This window comes from Alosa sapidissima, chromosome 13, assembly GCF_018492685.1.
Source record: "Alosa sapidissima isolate fAloSap1 chromosome 13, fAloSap1.pri, whole genome shotgun sequence".
Taxonomy (NCBI): domain Eukaryota; kingdom Metazoa; phylum Chordata; class Actinopteri; order Clupeiformes; family Clupeidae; genus Alosa; species Alosa sapidissima.
This window is the reverse complement of record NC_055969.1, coordinates 17,810,836-17,826,126: the sequence shown is the minus strand read 5'-3', so window position 1 is coordinate 17,826,126 and position 15,291 is coordinate 17,810,836. Positions and strand designations below refer to the sequence as shown.

Here is a 15,291-nt window from a genome sequence, read left to right as displayed (position 1 = left end):
CATGACGTGCAGTGATAAAAAAAAAAAAAAATAGATTTAAGTGGCATCGAAATGAGGTAGCGGAATCCACATTTTATTCAATGTCATTACTACCGTCTGCCGTACTGCCAACCCTATTCAACGTGTAAATTAGTATAATGGGGGATGGGATTAGATTTCAGGTCAATAATGCAATAAATAAATTGGTTCCATTATTATTTAGATATCAAAAGGACTGTTTTGTATTTGACTTTTTAATGAATTGCAGTTTGAGTACCCAATGTACATTGATAAGCTCCGTATATTGAGGTCTGACAAAAAACTGTGGTTTTGCCCCCTAATGACTGTCAACCACTTTATTTACAGTACCGTGTCTAGATGTCTGATTGTGAAAAGCATTTTATGTTGAAACTGCTCTTCATGTTTATGATTAATGCAGTAACCAGCAACCATGGGGGACAGTGACATGGCCACGTATGGCAAAGCTGCCATCTACCTTCGTAAGCCTGAGAAGGAGAGAATGGAGGCTCAAAGCAAACCCTTTGATGCAAAGACTGCTTGCTTTGTGGTTGATAAAGAGGAGTTGTACCTCAAGGGTACAATTAAAAAGAAGGATGGTGGCAAAGTCGTTGTTGAAACGCTTGAATCTAAGGAGGTACTTTAGCAAGGCTGTTGAAAATCTTCTGATGTTAAAATTACATTTTTACAGAAAGTGTCTTGAATACATCTCTTTGTTTAAGCTGTTTTCTACATTGGTTTTAGGAAAGGACAGTGAAGGAAGATGAAGTCTTCCCCTTGAATCCTCCCAAATACGACAAAATTGAGGACATGGCCATGATGACCCACCTCAATGAAGCCTCTGTCCTGTATAACCTCAAAGAGCGTTATGCAGCATGGATGATCTATGTAAGCATCTCACTTATAAACAAATTAAAAAAATAAAGTGAATTTGAAAAGCTGAAAAACGAATCCTCTTCATTTCTTCATTCTAGACCTACTCTGGACTTTTCTGTGTCACTGTGAACCCCTACAAGTGGCTCCCAGTGTACGACCAAGAAGTGGTGGATGCCTACAGAGGCAAGAAGCGTGTGGAGGCCCCACCCCACATCTTCTCTGTCTCTGACAACGCATTTCAGTTCATGCTCCAAGGTATGCTTTCAGTTTTAAATCCATCACTGAATAATACATTATATATTTGATTCATTTATGTAAAATTAACCAATTATTTCAATCTCTATTTTGCCTTACAGACAGAGAGAATCAGTCTGTCCTGATCACGTAAGTGTCCATGCATCCCTTAAAACTTTTTACATTATTAAAAGGCTAAACCTTTACATTATCTTCTGTATACTCTTCTGGTACACTTTCTAATTGTGATCTTCTGTTTAATACAGTGGAGAATCTGGTGCTGGCAAGACTGTTAACACCAAACGTGTCATCCAGTACTTTGCAACAATTGCAGTGGCTGGTAAGAAGGCATCAGATGCACCAGCTGGCAGCAGTGGAAAAATTAAGGTATAGGACCCCTTGCATATTTATAGGCTAATTATCACATAGCAACACAGACATGAACTTCAGTAACAATATATCTATTGACTTGCAGGGCTCTCTTGAAGACCAGATTATTGCAGCAAACCCACTGCTGGAGGCTTATGGTAATGCCAAGACTGTGAGGAATGATAACTCTTCACGTTTCGTAAGTTTAGTTTCCCATCTAATCTCTTACATGTTTTTTTTTGTTTGTTTGTTTTGTTTTTAGATAGGTTCAACTTCTTAGGGTTTTTCTGTTAAATCAAACATGCACTTTGTTTTATATCAATTAGTATCTCTTTTTCAAAGTATCCTCTGATGTCTACTTAAATATATACACTATCATCTTTTGCTTTTTGTATTAAACGCAGTATTTATTGTTACTCATAGGTCTATTCCTGAATATTTTAATATTTATTGAATACTTGAATATTTTCCTCATGTGTAACCTGCTTTAGTTAAAATCAAAATGTCAAAATGTAATCTCAAACAGGGAAAATTCATCAGAATTCACTTTGCCACAACTGGAAAACTGGCTAGTGCTGATATTGAGACTTGTAAGTATAATTGTTCAAAGTAGAAATGTTCTTTTATTGCCTTAAATATCAAATTAAAATACATCCTTCCCTGCATAAAAAGACCTGCTAGAGAAGTCTAGAGTGACATTCCAGCTTCCTGATGAGAGAGGCTACCACATTTTCTTCCAGATGATGACCAACCACAAGCCTGAAATTATAGGTAAGGTTAATAATTTCACCAAATGTTCAAAAAATGTTCATTTAATTCTGAATTTCTAAAATAATTTTTGCATCCTGACAGAAATGTCCCTCATCACTTCCAACCCCTATGACTTCCCAATGTGCAGTCAGGGTCAGATCGCTGTGGCGAGCATTGATGACAAAGAGGAGTTGGATGCCACAGATGTAAGTCTTCCAATAATGGGTTTTCCCCTGTTCAATTTCTTGAAGATAGTTTTAAATGAATCAAATAATTCACCATTCTAGGATGCCATTGACATCCTGGGTTTCACTGGAGAGGAGAAAGTCACCATTTACAAGTTGACTGGTGCTGTGCTCCATCATGGCAACATGAAATTCAAGCAGAAGCAGCGTGAGGAGCAGGCTGAGCCTGATGGCACTGAGGGTAGGTTACAACACTTTACTGAATCACAGTTCTAGTAATAACTACAAGGTACTCTTATTTATTAAGGTATTGTGTTTAATTAAAGTTAAAGGAGCCGTATGTAAGAAAAATATTTCAATTAATCATAAAATGGCCCTGATATTTCACTAGACATGAAGAAATCATGTTCATTTCAAATACTTATATCACTGACAGTAGTCCGGCCAGGATATTGTCATTTAAAAAGTGAAGTTGCAGCCCTCAACTGATGTTGATGTTGTGTTTTGTCATGTCATGTTGTGTTTTGGCCTGATGCGCCACCCTCCACCTATCTACTAATCACGAAGTCAGTAGTGTTTCGCCATCCGGGTTGGCAACCTCGAGTCAGGGGGGAGGGGGAGGGGATACACCGCTCTTCAGTATTTTGAAAGTGATTGCAGTACCAGTTTTGGCCACAATCTTACATATGGTTCCTTTAAATATGACTGATATCTAGTAACACTTTTATCAAAAATGACAAAAACGGCTGGCACTGGCAGATTTGGAAAGTGAACCCAGGACGACTGACGATGCTACACCATGCACAAAAGTGTCATACCACCATGTTATTTATATCAACATACAGGATGTATATTAATGTGTATTCATATTCTAAATGTCCTTCTGGATTAAGAAAGTATCTATATTCTTTTAAAGACAAACATTTACAAAACAATGGTCACTCAGATACCTTTATGTTTTTGTGAGACATATAACCTTTAATCTAACACCATCTTGGACAAACGTTTTGATTTAGGGAGAGGAAATTGAGGTGGACAAACTTGTTTCATATGTTGTCCCAAATTTGTTTGGAGTGTGGAGTATGAAATTGGTTGCTATAAATTCCAAATCACCAAAATGCTTCACTGTTGCACTCTTTTTAGATGCTGACAAAGTCTCTTACCTCTTGGGCCTGAACTCCGCTGACATGCTGAAGGCTTTGTGCTACCCAAGAGTGAAAGTCGGAAATGAGTTTGTCACCAAGGGTCAGACTGTGCCACAGGTATTATTTTAGTTACTAAAAAGTTAACGTAAGATCACAAACCACTTGGCAGTATTTGGACAGAATTACTAATAGTAAAATGACTTACTTTTATCCTATAAGCATTTTACCTTTTTGTCTCTGAGCATAGGATGACCACTGCTTGAATATTCTGTTTCAGGTCAATAACTCAGTTTCGGCCTTGTCCAAGTCCATCTATGAGAGGATGTTCTTGTGGATGGTCATCCGTATAAACCAGATGCTGGACACTAAACAGCCAAGGCAGTTCTATATCGGTGTGCTGGATATTGCTGGCTTTGAGATTTTTGATGTAAGCATGAGTTAACACCATTTTTCACTCACACCACAATGTAATACAATTTCAGTAGGGGACATTCATATTACAAACTATTTTTTAATCACAGTACAACAGCATGGAACAGTTATGCATCAACTTCACCAATGAGAAACTGCAACAGTTCTTCAACCACACCATGTTCGTTCTGGAGCAAGAGGAATACAAGAAAGAGGGCATTGTATGGGAGTTCATTGACTTCGGCATGGACTTAGCCGCTTGCATTGAGCTCATTGAGAAGGTCAGTTTTAATCAGTCAAATGAGCCAAGTGCTAGATTTATATTGTTTTATAATATTCACTTTTAAAACTAAGCTCATTTTCCCAACAGCCTATGGGAATCTTTGCCATCCTTGAAGAGGAGTGCATGTTCCCCAAGGCCTCTGACACCACTTTCAAGAACAAGCTGTATGACCAGCATCTTGGCAAAAATCAGGCCTTTGAGAAGCCCAAGCCCAAAAAGGGCAAGGCTGAGGCCCACTTCTCCCTGGTGCACTATGCCGGCACTGTGGACTACAATGTTACTGGGTGGCTGGACAAGAACAAGGATCCACTGAACGATTCTGTTGTGCAGTTGTACCAGAAATCGGGAGTAAAACTCCTGCCTGTCTTGTACCCACCTGTTGTTGAGGGTAACAAAAAACCTATACAAGTCTACAAGCTAATGCAAAAATATCCCATTTATACCTCAATTATTGAATAATGTGTATGTCAACAGAGACTGGTGGTGGTAAGAAGAAGAAGAAGGGTGGCTCCATGCAGACTGTGTCATCACAGTTCAGGGTGTGTATATTAAACCAATAACAACAAATCAATCATCTAAAGTAATGGTGAAGGGGATGTTTTGATTGCATTCTTATCCCAACAGGAGAACTTGGGCAAACTGATGACCAACTTGAGGAGCACCCATCCTCACTTTGTGCGTTGTCTGATTCCAAATGAAATTAAGAAACCAGGTAAAGGGCGTTTGGTAGTCAATAAAGATGTGTGCATAGTCATATATTACATTGAGAATAGAAGATCTCATGACATGTATTTGACAGGTTATATGCAGAACTTCCTGGTCATCCACCAGCTCAGGTGCAATGGTGTGCTGGAGGGTATCAGAATCTGCAGAAAGGGTTTCCCAAGCAGAATCCTCTATGGTGACTTCAAGCAGAGGTGAACTTAGAAAAAGCCAATGGAGTATGACACATATTCAATACTGCATTTAGAGGGGGGAAAGTAATGCTCTATAAGGACATTCATTTATTCTCTTCAGATACAAAGTGTTAAATGCCAGTGTCATCCCCGACGGTCAGTTCATTGATAATAAGAAGGCTGCTGAGAAGCTCTTGGGATCTATTGATGTTGATCACACGCAATACATGTTTGGACACACAAAGGTAGATAGGTTTCATGCAATCTATTATCTGTATCTCATGAGGACAAACTAGAGCACAGCTTTTCTGTATCAAATAGATGCTTATATTTTCATTCATCCCTCAGGTGTTCTTTAAAGCTGGTTTGCTGGGTGACCTTGAGGAGATGCGAGATGAGAAACTGGTTACCCTGGTCACAATGACTCAGGCTCTCTGCCGTGCATACCTGATGAGGAGGGAGTTTTCAAAGATGATGGAAAGGAGGTAAATTTGTATTTCAAAAGAACTCAGAAGTCTGCAAGACTGCTATAGTATGAGTAGCAAGCATATTAATTGTATAGTCCGCCTCGGTATCCCTCTCAATTGATAGTGCACTGCTGTTTGCTAAATGATTAGCAATATTAATATTTTTTTATTTTTCTCAAAAATAATGTCTCAGAAGATCCTATTACACTTCCTACTAGGGATGAATGTTATTGTCAATTTCACAATATCGCAATAACAAAAGTGTCTCGATATCGTCATGGACATGTGATGGTATGGCATCAAAGATAGGTCTCCTGAGCAAAAAATGGTTTCAGCTGCCATGGAGCAGAGTGAAGATAAAATAAAAATGACAGAGACCATCATCCTATTCGTGCCTATTATCCTTTGTGCTCTGCTCGTCGGTTGCCTCTACAGATCTAGGCCTACAGCAAAAATGGTAGATGCCGGTGTTGGCGAGACAATATAGAGCATGCTATTTGTGCCTCCTCCGGTCAATATTTGATTAGACCTGTTATAAGAGTTGAGAGCTGATGACAGCATGATGTCCATTTTCATCATGTTATGGTTATGGTTATGGTATTTAGCAGACATCTTTGTCCAAAGCGACATACAAATAACAGTACAATAGTTACATTTAACAGTAAACTATTTACACAGTTGGTAAGACATATAGAGACTGCACACACACACATCTTATGCAACTATGCAGTGTCTCTAAACGAGAGTTTGAATCCACGGAGATGTTTTATGTATCAACCGAACAACTAAACTCGTCTATGTATGCACCATTAGGCTACGTTTTGTCTAATGTAGGCTATTGGTGTCATAGTTCAGAGTCAGACTGAAACATAGTAGCTAAAAAAGGTAGAACTGCAAAGGAGATCGGTGATATGGTAGTAATTGATCTGGTAGTAAATGTTTTTATTTTCCGAGTCTTAATTTGACTTTTTTGAAATATCACAATAAATATTTTACCATTGATTTGTTACCGAGATATCATATTGTGATATTTATATTGTTACATATCTGCAGTATTGCAATACATATCATATGGACTTGTTATCGGGGTATTATGGTATTGTAAGATTTTGATATTGTTAGATCCCTACTTTCTACACAATTCATGTAATCATAATTCTACAACCTATATTTAAGGATACATTTCACCACCCTTCTTGTGTAGGGAGTCTGTCTACACCATCCAGTACAATATACGCTCATTCATGAATGTCAAACACTGGCCTTGGATGAAGGTTTACTACAAGATCAAGCCTCTGCTGAAGAGTGCTGAAACTGAGAAGGAGCTGGCAAACATGAAGGAGAACTATGAGAAACTCAAAGTGGACTGTGCAAAGGCAACAGCCAGGAAGAAGGAGCTTGAGGAGAAGATGGTGGCTCTGGTGCAAGAGAGGAATGACCTGGCGCTGCAAGTGTCATCTGTAAGTGCATAGTGTACCATTTCAATATTCACAATCATACAACTACCCAGTCTCAGCATTGTGTTGTCAATACAAAGTATGTATTGTCATGCTTCCATCTTATATTTACAATAGGGAAATGAGGGTCTCAATGATGCTGAGGAGAGGTGTGAGGGTCTTATCAAAAGTAAGATCCAGCTCGAGGCCAAGCTTAAAGAGACAACCGAGAGATTGGAGGATGAAGAGGAAATCAATGCTGAGCTGACTGCCAAGAAGAGGAAACTGGAGGATGAGTGCTCTGAGCTCAAAAAGGACATTGATGATCTGGAGCTGACCTTAGCCAAAGTGGAGAAGGAGAAACATGCCACCGAGAACAAGGTTGGGATTTGTAAAGGGGCGATCAATGTAGTCTGTCGAAAATAAAGTATCTTATTTACACTGTTCACAAATGTAAAACTTTCTATGTGCAGGTCAAGAACCTAACTGAAGAGATGGCCTCACAGGATGAGTCCCTTGCTAAGCTGACAAAGGAGAAGAAAGCCCTCCAAGAGGCCCACCAGCAGACTCTTGATGATCTTCAAGCAGAGGAAGACAAAGTCAACACTCTGACCAAGTCAAAGACTAAGCTTGAACAGCAAGTGGATGATGTAAGTACAAAAATTAACATTTGACAACTTCTCACACTGAAATTTCAACATTTACTACATACTCACCTCACAATTCAAATTGGCAGATTGAGGGTTCCCTGGAGCAAGAAAAGAAGCTCCGTATGGACCTTGAAAGAGCCAAGAGAAAGCTTGAGGGTGACCTGAAGCTGGCCCAGGAGAGCATCATGGATCTGGAAAATGACAAGCAGCAGTCTGATGAGAAGATAAAGAAGTAAAGGCATTATTTATTACAAAATATCACTGTTCTATTCCCATGTATGCAGCCAACTTCAGAAATGATTCTTCCTTTTCTTTAATCTTTTTTAATCAGGAAGGACTTTGAAACGAGTCAACTTCTAAGTAAGATTGAAGATGAACAATCACTTGGTGCTCAGCTGCAGAAAAAGATCAAGGAGCTTCAGGTTTAATTATTCTCCGCCAACTCAAACTCTGAGTGTTTTTGCAGTTTTCTGTTGTACTAACATAATATTTTTTTTCATTAGGCCCGCATTGAGGAACTAGAGGAAGAGATTGAGTCTGAGCGTGCAGCTCGTGCCAAGGTTGAGAAGCAGAGAGCTGATCTCTCCAGGGAACTTGAGGAGATTAGTGAAAGGCTTGAGGAGGCTGGTGGTGCCACTGCTGCTCAAATTGAGATGAACAAGAAGCGTGAGGCTGAGTTCCAGAAGCTGCGTCGTGACCTTGAAGAGTCCACCCTTCAGCACGAAGCCACTGCGTCAGCTCTCCGTAAGAAGCAGGCAGACAGTGTGGCTGAGCTGGGAGAGCAGATTGACAACCTCCAACGTGTCAAGCAGAAGCTTGAGAAGGAGAAGAGTGAATACAAGATGGAAATAGATGATCTCGCCAGCAACATGGAGGCTGTTGCTAAAGCTAAGGTTGATGAGATATTTACCCTCATGTTATCTTTTAAACAAACCAACTTACAATAAACGTTTTTCTACTAATGGGCATTTTCATAAACAGGGAAATCTGGAGAAAATGTGCCGTACCCTTGAAGACCAACTTAGTGAAACCAAGGCCAAGAGTGATGAGGCTGCCCGTCAGGTCAATGACCTCAGTGGTCAGAGAGCAAGACTTCAGACTGAAAATGGTGAGCTTGGCCGCCAGGTTGAGGAGAAAGATGCTCTTGTGTCTCAGCTGACCAGAAGCAAACAGGCCTTCACTCAGCAAGTTGAGGAGCTAAAAAGACTGAATGAAGAGGAAGTCAAGGTACTGTTGCCTTTGCATGAAATGAAGAATTTGGATTACATCAATCACATTTGGAGAAATGCTTTCATAAACACCCTTACTTGTTAACAAACAGGCCAAGAATGCCCTGGCTCATGCTGTTCAGTCAGCTCGCCACGACTGCGACCTTCTAAGAGAGCAGTTTGAGGAGGAGCAGGAAGCAAAGGCTGAGCTTCAACGTGGCATGTCCAAGGCCAACAGCGAGGTTGCTCAGTGGAGGACCAAGTACGAAACTGATGCCATCCAGCGCACTGAGGAGCTTGAGGAGTCCAAGTATGTGCTAAAGATGCAAAAACACAGTTGGATATATTTTGTTGACTAAAACGTTCTAAAAAATCTTTTCTGTCTTAAATCTGATGTTTTTTCCTTCAGAAAAAAGCTTGCCCAGCGTCTCCAGGAGGCTGAGGAGCAAATCGAGGCAACCAACTCAAAATGTGCCTCTCTAGATAAGACCAAGCAGAGACTCCAGGGTGAGGTTGAGGACCTCATGATTGATGTGGAGAGAGCCAATGGTCTAGCTGCCAACCTTGACAAGAAGCAAAGAAACTTTGACAAGGTAATTCCTCCAAAACATAATTCAGATGTGGAATGTAGGTGAATAAGTATAAGCCTCACAACAACATCTGTTTCTACAAGGTCCTGGCAGAATGGAAGCAGAAGTACGAGGAGGGTCAGGCAGAGTTGGAGGGTGCCCAGAAAGAGGCTCGTTCTCTCAGCACTGAGCTGTTCAAGATGAAGAACTCCTATGAGGAGTCTCTTGACCACCTGGAGACCCTGAAGAGGGAGAACAAGAATTTACAACGTGAGTCAAAAACAACCCAATACATATCCCACTCAAAAATATTTTTAAACTTTCAGATAATGTTTGCTGTAATATAACTGCATATTTGCAGAGGAGATCTCTGACCTGACTGAGCAGCTTGGTGAGACTGGAAAGAGCATCCATGAGTTGGAGAAGGCCAAGAAGACTGTTGAGACTGAGAAGTCTGAGATCCAAACAGCCCTGGAAGAGGCTGAGGTAAAATATCAGGCGGGCTTTCCTACACAATTAGAAACGGAAATTATGTTGCTTTATATATCTTAACATTTTCTTGATTTTCTTGTTTAGGGCACTCTTGAGCATGAGGAGTCCAAGATTCTTCGTGTCCAACTTGAACTGAACCAGATCAAGGGTGAGGTTGACAGGAAGCTTGCGGAGAAGGATGAGGAGATGGAGCAGATCAAGAGGAATGCCCAGAGGATAGCCGACACCATGCAGAGCACTCTGGACTCTGAGGTCAGGAGCAGAAATGATGCCCTGAGAATCAAGAAGAAGATGGAGGGAGATCTCAATGAGATGGAGATTCAGTTGAGCCATGCTAACCGCCAGGCTGCCGAGTACCAGAAACAACTGAGAAATGTGCAGAGTCAACTCAAGGTTAGTTATGCAATAAAATAGTACAATGATCCTATCTTACCATAAATACTATTTGGTTCAAGAATGTCCATGAATCAATATTATATAATTTTGTCTTGGTAGTATGGCACATCTTTTGTCAATCCATGTTTTTCTGTTAGGATGCCCAACTGCACCTTGATGATGCTGTCAGAGGACAAGAAGACGGGAAGGAGCAGGTTGCTATGGTGGAGCGCAGGAACGGCCTGATGGTGGCTGAGATTGAGGAGCTCAGAGTTGCTCTGGAGCAGACAGAGAGAGGCCGCAAAGTGGCTGAACAGGAGTTAGTTGATGCTAGTGAGCGTGTTGGCCTCCTGCACTCTCAGGTGGGGATATATCTTTCTCACCCAAAAAAATATTTTCAATCGTACCCACAGTTCTTTCAAAATATTTTTCACCATATAACATATTTGCAATTATTTCTGAATGTCAGAACACAAGTCTGATTAACACCAAGAAGAAGCTTGAGGCTGACTTGGTTCAGATCCAAGGTGAGGTTGATGACATCGTCCAGGAGGCTAGAAATGCTGAGGACAAGGCCAAGAAAGCCATCACTGATGTAAGCAATGTTTTATTTTGAACTTTAGAACTGTACATAACTTTTGTGATCTAAAACACAATTTCCCATTATTCAGGCTGCCATGATGGCGGAGGAGCTGAAGAAAGAGCAGGACACCAGTTCTCATCTGGAGAGGATGAAGAAGAACCTGGAGGTCACTGTGAAGGATCTTCAGCACCGCCTGGATGAGGCTGAGAATCTGGCCATGAAGGGTGGCAAGAAACAACTCCAGAAACTGGAGTCCAGGGTGAGTGACTAAACTTGGGTGAGATATTCTTCATGTAATAAATAAAATGAAGACATTGTGAAATGAAAATCTTGCTCATGTAAAGGTTCGTGAGTTGGAAAGTGAGGTGGAAAATGAACAACGACGTGGTGTTGATGCTGTCAAGGGAGTCCGCAAATACGAGAGGAGAGTGAAGGAGCTCACCTACCAGGTACAAAGTTTCTTTCACCACTATTGAACAGCACTTATCTCGAGGAGGACAATGATTGACAGATTGTTTTTCTTTTTGTAGACTGAGGAGGACAAGAAAAACGTCAATAGACTGCAGGACCTGGTTGACAAGCTGCAGCTGAAGGTCAAAGCCTACAAGAGACAGGCTGAGGAAGCTGTAAGTTGTTTCTTGTGTTGCCTATATGGTCAAACGTCTTGCCTTTTATATTAATAAAAATGACAATGTCTAATTTGAAAACACTGGACTAAAAAGAATAAAAGATAAACAACTTTTCGGTTCATCCAAACACCATCATCAGTTGTAATGAATGTAACAGGAAGGATGAACACCAAAACATTTTGTATCTCTTAGTCCTTTAAGTTCAGTGTTTTCAAAGTAAACGTTTTAAAAGAACTGCTATCACCTGGACCCTAAATGAATTTTCATTGCTTCAAAACAGAAGCATCTGAACTCGAACATACTTTTTCATTATTAGGAGGAGCAATCCAACTCCCACCTGTCAAAGTTCAGGAAGGTTCAGCATGAGCTAGAGGAGGCTGAGGAGCGTGCTGACATTGCTGAATCCCAGGTCAACAAGATGAGAGCAAAGAGCCGTGATACTGGAAAGGTAAATCTAATTTGCCATATTTCAATGTATTATAAGCCATATGTTCATACTCAATTTTATTTCATTCTTCAATTTCTCTTTCTCAGGGCAAGGAGGCTGCAGAGTAAATCCTGTGAAATCTTCTGACCAGTCACTCATTTGGATTAATATCCTGATTGTTGTGACCACACTGCAATTCCTACATAATAAAAGTCTCTTCAGAATATGAGTATATTGTTTTTAATTAGAATCAGAATTAATTGTGATCAGAATTTGTAATATGTTTCAATTTTCTATTTGCATTTAAAATCACTTTAAGATTTCCAGGTCCGTTGGCTAAAACAGACTTGTTTGCCAATAATGAACAATGTGGTAACACTTTCTATGAGGGTCACTGTTATAATGAGTTATGCATACATTCATAACTTGCGATCATAAGTAATTATGATAATAACTAAAAATGTAATTTCGAGGAAATTACCAGTGCTTGAAAAAGCAAAACATACATTAACATATAGGGCTCTATTTTAATGGTCTGAAACGGAAGTGTCTTTGCGCAAAACGCAAGTGACTTTGTGGGCGGATCTTGGCCGCTGATGCTATTTTACCGGCGGGATACAGTGGGCATCGCTTTCAAATGACCACTTCATTCGCGCATTATGCGGCGTGAAGCTGCGTGAAGCTTTAGTACCACTTTCAGCCACTGTGCGTCGCTCTGCCACTGTACATCGCTCTGCCTGCCGTCCCTTACATAATTGTTGCCGAGAGTAATCCCAGCATACGAATTCAATAACAAAATAAATCATGCATAATTAAACATTACCTCGATTTAGGCTACTTGGGTATGGCTTAAGGCTTGACTACACGAAAATCGAAATTTGCTGTCTACATTATTGTCAGTGTTGGGGTTAACGCAACTACGCAAATCAAAACAGTGGTGTGATAATTGAGCCAGTAGAGAAATAACTGTTCAGAATTAATCTGTAGGCTTCTGCAGAAAACAATGTTGTTGCCGATTTAATACTATCTGGCGACGTTTTTAACAGGCTACGCAATAGAGGCTTAGACAACTATGACCCACGTTTTGGTTTCGTAAATTAATTTGCCCTACTTCTTGACTGCAATGTAGTCAATTGACTGCTTGACATGTCATTTTTATTTTTCTGTACAATAAACAATTACATCTGCTTTATGCCGCAGAATTACATTCATATTTGGCTGACTGCAGACGCGCCACTTCCCTCCCCATATTCCAAGATTAAGATAGTATGAAGTGCTTTTTGTAAAAAAATAGTTAAAACGAATAGCTATTTGCAATTTGACAAAACACTGGTCCTCATTTTGCGAATGTGAGGACGATATGAGCCTGTTGCATTTAGTTAGATGTCCGAGTCACGCATAATGTTTGAAAACCACTGGCTCGTAATCACAATAATTTAACACACGACAGTTGGATAACCTACTTCATCATGTCCCCATGCCTACATTTTTGTGAGTACCATAGAGATCGTTAAAAACAATAAAGTATGGCTCTCCGTTTGGGACATCGAAAACTTATATTTTTAATAGACTACCGTCGAAGATGCTGACTTGCAAAAGCCTCGGGATAACACGTTATCTCCACTATCATCAGTCATGCCCCTTGATCAAAGTGGGGAATGAAATAAAAGTTTGAGAACCACTGGCTTAACAAGTTACCTACAGTCCACAACACAGAATCTGTTGCAATATTCTGATGATTGGCGATGATATCGGCAAATGTTTGTTTTCCAAAGTAAGAATTTCACTTCACCATGCACCTTCGACAATACCTGGCCTACCTGGTATCATTACAAACATTATTCTGTGTCCTAAAACTGGCATATTTTATGGCATTGTGTCATGTAAGTTCGTTGCAAAATCTAGAGAAATGTGTGAGGTGGTCAGCGGGGGACAATTGAGACACACATTGGATTGTGTTATTACTTGAAAACTCCACACTATCCACAGCTGTGGTAGGCCTATCAGGGGCAGGAGGATTACTGTCAGCGCAGGCTTTATATAAAATTCTTCAACAGAAGGCCTCGAATGTTGTCTTGTTTGTGGAGCGCTTTGCTTCGCTTCTGTAATTTCGGCTTCATTGAAAATGAGGGCTTCCCTCAATGACCCTCCGAGAATAAATAAAGGTTGAATGAATGAATGAATGCAGGCTTGCCCAAAATAAAGGCATGTGGTTTGCGCAGCCTACAGTAAATAACAGACCCGCCAGAATGTGCGTTATGATGCTTTTTTACGAGCAAGATGTTTTTGGTACCCTACGCACACTGCATGTTCTTAAATAACAATGATCATCAGTAATATTCGACCATTAATTTGGGTAAATGGGCAAGCGTGACCACCTTGATTGGCTGATGATTGTAACACGGGCATGATTCCAAACACCTCCCTTACAATGATGAGTGACAGGTCTCAGAATGCGTGCGCTACACAAGGACGGAAGATGATGAATAACTGGGGCCGTAGGCTATTCACAAAGGCTTTTATCTTACTACTAGGAGTAGGCTACTCCTAAATCGCACTTAAAGATTTTAGATTGGAGTTTTCTCTTAAAAGTTATTCACAAAGCCTTTCAGACAACTCCTAAACTAGGAGTGAGTCTTCGTGACTATGGATGACGTCATTACTCATGCACGAGCTTGACTGAAGTGACCACCTTGATTGGCTGACGATTGTAACGCGGGAAGTCCAAACACCTCTCTTCCGATGATGACTGACAGGTGACAGGTCGGAGAATGCGTGCGCTACACAAGTAGTGTGAAGGACGGAAGATGATTAATAACTGAATAAAAAGGCCTAGCCTAAATGAATAAAGAGTAAGGCAAAACAAATAGCTTAGTAGCCTAATGAAACATAGGCCTATGGATTGATGCAGTAGCCTACCTTTGCAACATTTATTAAATTAATCTGTCACCATTTCCCTAGGCTACGTTTGCAAAGAGGAGAACATTTTAATTTGATTCACAATGAAACGTTACATTTCATTTCCGTGTTAACAATGAGTAGTTTGTGTTGTTGTTGGTGGCGTTATTGCATCCCTTATGAATGCAAAATTGTTCCCTCGCAATTGGAAGCTCCTGTTGAGCATAGGCTATTTCAAAACATCGCAACGTAAAATGCCACAAAAAAGCTGTTTATGAATAGGTCTTAGTGAGTTAGGAGTCCTCTCGACTTAAGCTGTCCCAGACTTAGGTGCTACTTTTAGGTCTAAAATGCTTCGTGAATTACTTTTTGTGAAAAAATTAGGAGTCCTAAAGTTAGGAGTGACACGCC

At 40.3% G+C, this 15,291-nt stretch overlaps 1 protein-coding gene across 1 annotated transcript; it reads left to right on the top strand.

Moving 5' to 3' along the window:
* The first annotated feature begins 418 nt into the window (after nt 1–418).
* Nucleotides 419–12,125, top strand: LOC121680856 (myosin heavy chain, fast skeletal muscle-like). The gene is made up of 38 exons (XM_042060405.1): nt 419–634; nt 742–885; nt 972–1,128; nt 1,230–1,257; nt 1,374–1,494; nt 1,583–1,675; nt 2,003–2,066; nt 2,149–2,247; nt 2,329–2,432; nt 2,514–2,652; nt 3,555–3,673; nt 3,834–3,983; nt 4,078–4,248; nt 4,338–4,638; nt 4,725–4,789; nt 4,875–4,962; nt 5,050–5,167; nt 5,268–5,391; nt 5,495–5,631; nt 6,818–7,073; nt 7,188–7,430; nt 7,523–7,699; nt 7,786–7,931; nt 8,031–8,121; nt 8,203–8,592; nt 8,681–8,926; nt 9,021–9,217; nt 9,317–9,500; nt 9,581–9,746; nt 9,838–9,962; nt 10,053–10,361; nt 10,502–10,705; nt 10,813–10,938; nt 11,015–11,185; nt 11,271–11,375; nt 11,457–11,552; nt 11,872–12,003; nt 12,090–12,125. The coding sequence occupies exons 1-38, from the start codon at nt 431–433 to the stop codon at nt 12,108–12,110; spliced, it is 5,811 nt and encodes a 1,936-aa protein (XP_041916339.1). The 5' UTR covers nt 419–430; the 3' UTR covers nt 12,111–12,125.
* The last annotated feature ends 3,166 nt before the right edge of the window (nt 12,126–15,291 follow it).

Coding starts and splice junctions, on each gene's coding strand:
- LOC121680856 (XM_042060405.1), top strand. CDS start 431: ATGGGGGACAGTGACATGGCCACGTATGGCAAAGCTGCCATCTACCTT. Junction 2,067..2,148: donor TAGTGCTGATATTGAGACTT/GTAAGTATAATT, acceptor CTGCATAAAAAG/ACCTGCTAGAGAAGTCTAGA. Junction 2,433..2,513: donor AGGAGTTGGATGCCACAGAT/GTAAGTCTTCCA, acceptor TCACCATTCTAG/GATGCCATTGACATCCTGGG.